Source organism: Pygoscelis adeliae, unplaced genomic scaffold (genome assembly GCF_000699105.1).
Source record: "Pygoscelis adeliae isolate BGI_AS28 unplaced genomic scaffold, ASM69910v1 Scaffold263, whole genome shotgun sequence".
Taxonomy (NCBI): domain Eukaryota; kingdom Metazoa; phylum Chordata; class Aves; order Sphenisciformes; family Spheniscidae; genus Pygoscelis; species Pygoscelis adeliae.
In genome coordinates, this window is record NW_008824552.1 from 1,983,055 (window position 1) to 1,991,559 (window position 8,505).

Sequence of the window (8,505 nt, forward strand, 5' to 3'; positions counted from 1 at the left end):
CGAGAAGGACTTGGGGGTACTGGGGGATGAAAAGCTGGACATGAGCCAGCAATGTGCGCTCGCAGCCCAGAAGGCCACCCGTATCCTGGGCTGCATCAAAAGCAGCGTGGCCAGCAGGTCGAGGGAGGGGATTCTGCCCCTCTGCTCTGCTCTGCTGAGACCCCCCCTGGAGCACTGCGTCCAGCTCTGGGGTCCTCAGCATGAGAAAGACACGGACCTGTTGGAGCGGGTCCAGAGGAGGGTCACGAAAATGATCAGGGGGATGGAACACCTCTGCTATGGAGAAAGGCTGAGAGAGTTGGGGTTGTTCAGCCTGGAGAAGAGAAGGCTCCAGGGAGACCTTATTGCAGCCTGTCAGTACTTAAAGGGGGCTGACAAGAAAGATGGGGACAGACTTTTTAGCAGGGCCTGTTGCGACAGGACAAGGGGGAATGGCTTTAAACTAAAGGGGGGTAGATTCAAACTAGATCTAAGGAAGAAATGTTTTACGCTGAGGGTGGTGAGACACTGGCCCAGGTTGCCCAGAGAGGTGGTGGATGCCCCATCCCTGGAGACATTCCAGGTCAGGCTGGACGGGGCTGTGAGCAACCTGCTCTAGTGGAAGATGTCCCTGCTGATGGCAGGGGGGTTGGACTAGACGACCTTTAGAGGTCCCTTCCAACCCAAACTATTCTACGGTTCTATGATTCTATATCTATCCGCATGTGAATTGACTCCATTCATCGCTGCACTTGTTTTATCAGCCTGCCTTGTTGGGAAGTCAGATTTCTTCATCTCTAATTCACAGGGCCCCTCCTGGAGCCCTTTTCAAAGGTCACACTTGTTGCTTTCTGTTGGCACTGAGGCGGGTTTTAGCACCAGATTACACACTGTTTTTCATATTTAAGCAGTTTCACGTCTGAATTTACATTAGAGCTCTTGTATGAATGCAGTTGGAGCCCAGTGATACATCACATTTGATTTTCCTGAGCATTTCCCCCCCCTGCTTCTAAAATGCATTCAGTAGCCATTTCAGTATGAGACCTTGCCGCTGACTTATTCTCTCCCTTGCTCCAAAGGAGGAGCTGCAACGACATGTGGGTGTGCTCCCACCTATTTTTGCTCATGAACAACAGTGCAAAACCCCTAAATTTACAGTTCTTCATTAAGAACACAGTTGTTTACCAGACGAGGAGATTCAACTACTATAAATATCTCAAAGAGATGCAGAAAAAGAACCCTGAATGTTGTCCTTTCCTTCCAAAGTGATTTGGCTCGATGAAAGTACTTGCATCTTAGGTTTTCAGTAAACCACAATTATTTATGTAGAAGAATAGGTTGCACGGAGAGGTTTCCATATCAAAAAAAAAAGGTTCACTTTGAAAAAAGCTTCAAAATAAGTTCTACAAAAGAAAGGACTGGGTAGGAGGGAGCCCAGTGACTGGGTAAAGAAACCACCATCGATCAGCAGCGGCTTTAGCAACTGGACCCCATGCACATAGAACATCTATGGACAACAGCACACATGCCGAGGAACGGCACCAGCATCACTTTGTTTTCCATTACTGTATTTTTCAGTCTTTCAGAAACGATTCAACGGTTTTCAGTTTGATGTTTTATTGCAACTTATTAAAAAAAAACCCACATTCCTGGCGTACCTGCAGGTTTCTAACTTCACGACACAGAAAGCTCACACCATCCAAAAAACATAAATGTTTATGGAAACTCAAAGAGATTAAGATCCTGCCCAGCTCGCTATGTGCTTAGTTTGTAAAACACACAAAATGTAGCCAGACATACAGAGGCAACGAGCATCTCTTTGCAGGGATTATGTTACAATGCTCTGAGACGAGACCAGCCATAACCCACCAGAGCCAGTCATAATTTTACCTGGGCTATCTGCTCATGTTCTTATTATTTCGAATGTCCTTTCTGTTTGTTTTGTCGTGAACATATTAAGTTCACATCTGGCGCTACTTCCAAGTAAGAGCATTAACTGATGACAGCCAACCATGCATGTAAGTATGGAATTATCGTATGTAAGCATGAATTAATAATTTTATCTCCAGTATTATAAGGAAATATTTGCTTTATAACCATTTCCATGTACTAAACATTTAGTCAGCACAAATATTCACGTTTTACTAATAGAAAAGCACGACCGCACACACGCAGAGCAAAGACAGGGTTGCTGCCTCAAGGACTATCAGCCCTGCATTGCCTCTGAGACACCCCACACTTGATTTAGCCTTCCAGGAAGTCAGATATTAGGCACAGCAATGAATTTATCACACAGGCTGGGATTTACTTGAAGAGGCACGCACGTATTGCCACAGGAGTGGTTAACTTAGTCAAGATATAATGGAATTACATACAAGAATCCCTCAGAGGCCTCATTTGGCACTCTCATTTTCTACTTGGGTTACCTCTTTTCAGATCAATATTTTTTTTCCCCACTATGCAAAAGCATGCCGATAATACAGTGATAATTCTTCAACAAAGCAATTTTAAATGCACTTTACAGACTTCTAAGTTGCCATGCCTGATTGCATCACCTGGAAATAGTTTGTAGATAGCAAATTTAAATAAACTTGGAAAATGTCAAGACATGAAATGCAACTACATAAAGTGTGAATGAGCTTTAAATAGCTGATTTTATGGAATTTACAGCTTATCCATAGCTATCTAATTCTAAGATACAGGAATAGTGTACATTTAAGTAATTCTAGGATGATATTTTAAAAAAAACAAACTGTGAGCAATCATATTTGAACCTTTTAAGTATGTTATTTCCTATGAGTTCAAGTGTCTACTCTTGGCTTGATTTGGCAAGCTGCCACGTGTGAGCACAGCAATGCTGATCTGCTATTCTCTAAAATTCATAGCTTGAAACCAAGTTATTTAATGGTTGTATTTTCATTACTTATACCATAAAGAAATGTTCTGATCAGATAATGAGATACAAAAAACGGATTATGGGATATGTTACTGAAGAACCAAAAAATCTCCAGCTTACTTAAGATCAACTACAATAGGAAAATGCAAGTCTTAGTTTTACGAACTCGATTCCTTTATCCAAGCTTTTCCAGAAAAAAAGTTAATTAAAAAATAAAGATGACTGCTTAGCTTTGGGGCTTGATAATTGGCACCAAGTACCCTGCACACTATGGCAGGATCTGTCTACTGCACTCTCATCTATTGGAGCATATTGGAAAAGTCAACATCGCTGGGCAAAGCAACCCAAGATTTTGTACTTCACTCATTTTGCATTCCAGATTTTCACACTTCCCAACTCCCATACATAAATTAGCTTCCTTACCTTCATAATGTTTACTAAGTCTGTCTGATAATAGCGATCTTGGTGTGCATTAGCAGCTGCTAAAGTGAGAAGATAATCATTCCTTGCATGGATAGCCTTGGAATTACACTCGGATCGTCGTGCTTTTAACTACAACAAGAAATGGAAGTTAAAAGATAGGTACTAATGAGAAGTTAAATGACCAAATGTATTAATAGTAAATTAACATGGATATGTATGTATTAATATAGTCAAAACTTTACGGGATTAATAGTTTAACAGTTTTGTTAATGGTAAGGGGATTTCTATTGTATTTTTCTCTCATGCAGTTGTAATTTCACATGCTGTCTTCAAAGAACAGTTGTAACTCCCACTGGAAAAAATCTTGTAAATTTGGTCATATGTAATTCTGCACTCTGACTGCCGACAGAGTGCTCTTATCTCATCACTTGTTCTAACAACACACCTTCCGAAATGTCAGTCACCTCTAGATTCCGGACAACTTTGGTCATATGCCTCATGAAATTAGCAGCAAAACGTTAAGTTTTTCTTATACTCACCTTTACACTTGCCTTCTGCAAGCTTATCCTTGACTGAAAAAGACTAAGTTTGGACCTGAAACAGAAATTAACAGAAGACATTACTGTCTTACACCATTTCTACGCAAGTACAGGATAAACAGGCCACTGCACTTCTGCAAAATTTTAATTTAAATAACTTTTTCTGCCTAAATTTTTATTTGTCTAGTTTTAAGTAAAGCTTAAGGGTCAAGGAAAATATTACAAAGTACGCTGAGCTACATCAATAGTACCTTCATTGCACATTCTGAAATCTTTTGCACAGCTTACCCTGATTTTGGAACAAAATTTAAATACATCATAAAAGGGAAATTGGGTAGCGGCTGCAACTTGAACTGTTTTGGTGTTTGATGGATTTTGAGTTAGCCCTCCAGACACAAAGTGCTATAAATTTGAACTACTGGCCATCTGAAGGAATATTAACGAAAAATCGTTAGTAACTATATTCCAGGAAGCTGGAGGAGTACCCATGTACACACACATTTTTAAAAGCAGAATTGGTCTGATTTTCACAGTTGGATTCATGAAAGAGAAATTAGAGAAGTACTTTTATTAGCTGTTTGAAAGACAGTGGTTTAAAAAGTAAATAAGAAAACATAATCAAGTAAATAGCTATTTTAATCTGAACAGTACTGCAATATGAATCTGTCCCAAAATTCCCAAGCTCAAGTGTTTGGTTGTTTGGGTTTTTTGACTTTCTTCAGATATTGTAGGTAATCTTACTAAAGTTCTTCTTTTCATCATCCAGCCCTCATAAAGTGAAAGACAAAAATTCTCTAGTGAAACCGTAATTTCATTTCATTTCATTCCCTGAGAACAATTCTGAGTAATTTCTAAAAATAAAAAAAATAAATTTGCAAAAAAGGGTGAGGCAAACTCCCATCAGACAGGCCAAACTCCAAACTGAAAACACGTGAGTCACTCGCTTTCCTGAAAGGAAGGAAATCAACCTCTTTAGAATGTCAAGGGGCATAAAAACCTAAAGCCTCAAAAATTTATCTTCAAAAATGGAAAACAGCATCCCATCCCCTCTCCCCCTCCAAACGGAGTGAAACCAAATTTGAGATCTGTGGACAGAAAAGGAAGCAAGCAGCCGTTAATATCAAGAAGAGTGCCAGCTCGCAACACTGTCCTTTGAAAATGTCGAATTAAAGCAGTTAATTTAACTTCCTTCCTGAAGAAACCAGGCTAAATAAGTTATACTTTACTACCAGGGTAGTGGCATGCTTGAAATGGTTACAAAAATATAGATAAGCAAAAGGACAAAAAATTGGCACAAGCGCTTTGAAAGCTATTATTTTTCTTCTAAAATAATATCAAGTGCAAAAACTAATACAAGTACAAATCTGCTTTATACGCATGCGATTATTTATACATATGCTATTATAAAAACATACTTGGCCTCAATATCAGCTTTCTCCCGAACTGCTTGAGCCATCTGTTCAGTCTCAAAATATTTCTTTTTGCCTTTAGCTAAATCTTTTACTGTCTCTTGTAATTCAGCTTGGATCCTTGTCAAATGGTCCACGCACTGAAAAAAAAGCATTCAGGAAACAAAACATTAATGGTTTTTTGCATCCAAATAATACTGTCATCATCATTTTACTACTCTTTATTACATTTTATACGGAACAACGCGGTCCCCGAGTCACTACTGGTCAATTATTCATGTCTTTCTTTTAAAGCTGATCAGAACATAAAACCGTATTTCTTTCTTTCTTTCTTCTGCTCTTTAACTACTCAAATTCAACAATAACTCGCAAATTAAACATAAAAGTTCTGAAAGCTTTGGATGAGGTAATTAGTTGAAATAATGGGAATACAATTGGGAAAAATCCAAAGGCAATCTACTGGAGGTGATACAAAAAATGATTAATCTTTCCTTCTCCAAAATTTAAAACGTAAGGCAAAAGCTACCACGTAAACCACAATGCAACAGCAACAAGAACAATTTGATAAACATTATTTTAAGAGCTCATTTTTCTTAAACTATTTCGAGAGCTTTCCAACAAATAGGGTTATATCAGAAATCAGCGTCATCCACAAAGAAAACTTAGAGGCTTAAAATGCATAGCGAGGTAGTCAAGGAGTGAAAGTAAGTCCATTCGTTTTCCATACGACCGAACCAGCGTTACAACATACATTTTAATGTCAAAAAATAACATTCAAACGAACAGAAGAAAAATTACTGCACTGGTTTTGGCTGGGAGAGCATTAATTTTCTGCATAGTAGCTGGTATGATGCTATGTTTTGGATTTGTGCTGGAAACAGAGTCGATAACACAGGGATGTTTTAGCTATTGCTGAGCAGTGCTGACACGGAGTCAAGGCCTTCTCTGCTCCTCACCCCATCCCACCAGCGAGACCAAAGGGATATCCCACACCATGTGGCGTCATGCTCAGCATATAAAGCTGGGGAAGAAGAAGGAAGCCGGGGACATTTGGAGCGATGGCGTTTGTCTTCCAAAGTCACCGTTACACGGTGATGGAGCCCTGCTTTCCTGGAGATGGCTGAACACCTGCCCACCCATGGGAAGGAGTGAATGAATTCCTTTTTTCCTTTGCTTGCGTGCGCGGCTTTTGCTTTACCTATCAAACTGTCTTTATATCAACCCACGAGTTTTCTCACTTTTACCCTTCCAATTCTCTCCCCCATCCCACTGCGGGGGAGTGAGCGAGCGGCGGCATGGGGCTGAGCTGCCAACCGTGGTTAACCCACAACAGTTAAGAAAATGTTAAGCAATTCTCTAAACATCCTATCAGCTTCAAAAAAAATTTCTGGGAAAGGATCTATGTTAAGCAGAAAGGATCTACTTAACAAAACAAATGTGAATTATCAATGTCCAGAATTATACTATCTTTAAAAGAGATTTATAAAGATTTTCTTTTACCCAAACTAGCTTAAGTACATATAAGAGTGATAGTTCAATGCATTTATGTTTAATTATAGATATTACAGACTAGATGTAAGGCTCCAGCCAATACTTAGAGGCAGACCCTCAAGCTAGCTTGAGCAAACCAATTTGCCTTTCAGTTTGCCTTTCTATCCTTCAAAGACCAGACCCAAGGTCCCACCTCTTTTCACATCATTATCACATACCCGACTTCTCCCATTCAAGGCGCCACACCTTGTCCTCCTACTGAACGCCCCCGCTAAACATCTAAGGTTTCTCATTACACTAATTATTAATGCATGTAACCTCCCTTACAAGCATTGCGAGACTAATAAGGTGGTGTAATCCAACAACGTAACAGTAATTTCACAGTATTCAACAATCATTAAAAATAATATCCAGTCACCTGCAGAAGAAAGAAACTTTTGTTTCAGTCAGTAGAAATCACTCATCTTCTCACCACACAATTGCTCTCATTAAAAATGTGAAATTTCTTTCTGGCTATAAAGTACATAAAAATTTATGTAAGTTCACACTAAGCCCAGTATTTGTTGCGTGCAGACCAATAAAGCAATGGGCTTTGAGCAAGCAATGACAGAAAAATGAAAGGTAGACAAATCTGTATATATTGGACAGCTGACAGAGACCTAAAATCATTTCAAAAGGACTGGGTTTTTGCTACATCAATCAGTATTTTGATCCCTGAAGTCTCCTGCTGGCATCAAAAAATTAAAATATCAAACAACCCCAATTGTTAACACGATCATTTTAAAAGCATAAAATAATCTTGCTTTTGCATCTCTGAAGAATAAAAAGTTGTCAGGAGACTGGATGCCATTTAGGGATTTGGGGTTGGGTAGACACTGGCTGTATGTAAAAAGCTGTTTCAGAGAGCTGACAGAGATGGTTTCTTGTTGCATTGCCTCCATGCAGAGCGATTTTATTATATTTGCCTTTCAGTCTTCTGATACAGATCTGTAAAAATGTCTGCAGCAGCGGCCACATCATCTTTCCTGAAGACACCCGATGAACGTACGCAGCAGCTCTCTGCCTTCTCTTCCGAGGCCAACATACGAAACCACACATCACTTACGGGATAAGCTTACAAGGTCTTTGGGGAAAGATAATGGCAAGGGGTGGACTGCTGCCCTCAAAACAGCCTCCTTGTCTGTGTCCAAGAGCTGCTCAGCGAGGGATAGGGATTAATTTTCTTAAGAGGTCAGACGTGGTCTACAGGAGACACATTTACTACCCCCTCCAGGGTCACCTTGCGATTTAGCAATATTTTTTGACAAATTATGATGAGGTTTTCTGAAATTGTTTCAGTTTAGTATTAAAACAGGTCATAAAAATGAAGTTTCTCTATGGTACCAAATCGAGGAAGTAAAGGTTTACAGAAACATCTGGAAAATAAAGACAGACACATTTACTACCCCCTCCAGGGTCACCTTGCGATTTAGCAATATTTTTTGACAAATTATGATGAGGTTTTCTGAAATTGTTTCAGTTTAGTATTAAAACAGGTCATAAAAATGAAGTTTCTCTATGGTACCAAATCGAGGAAGTAAAGGTTTACAGAAACATCTGGAAAATAAAGACCATAGAATCATTTAGGTTGGAAAAGACCCTTAAGATCATCGAGTCCAACCGTCAACCTAACACTGCCAAGTCCATCACTAAACCATGTCCCTAAGCGCCTCATCTACACGTCTTTTAAATACCTCCAGGGATGGGGACTCCACCACTTCCCTGGGCA

At 39.5% G+C, this 8,505-nt stretch overlaps 1 protein-coding gene across 1 annotated transcript in view; it reads right to left on the minus strand.

Annotated features, from left to right (window-relative positions):
* Positions 1-8,505, minus strand: part of FCHSD2 (FCH and double SH3 domains 2) — a 171,779-nt gene that overhangs the window by 69,932 nt on the left and 93,342 nt on the right. Inside the window, exons 5-8 of the mRNA XM_009321958.1 lie at positions 5,253-5,386; positions 3,838-3,892; positions 3,299-3,427; positions 2,996-3,005 (exon numbers count right to left, since the gene is read on the minus strand). Of these exons, the coding sequence (XP_009320233.1) occupies positions 2,996-3,005; positions 3,299-3,427; positions 3,838-3,892; positions 5,253-5,386 (328 nt within the window). The remainder of the gene's footprint in view (positions 1-2,995; positions 3,006-3,298; positions 3,428-3,837; positions 3,893-5,252; positions 5,387-8,505) is intronic.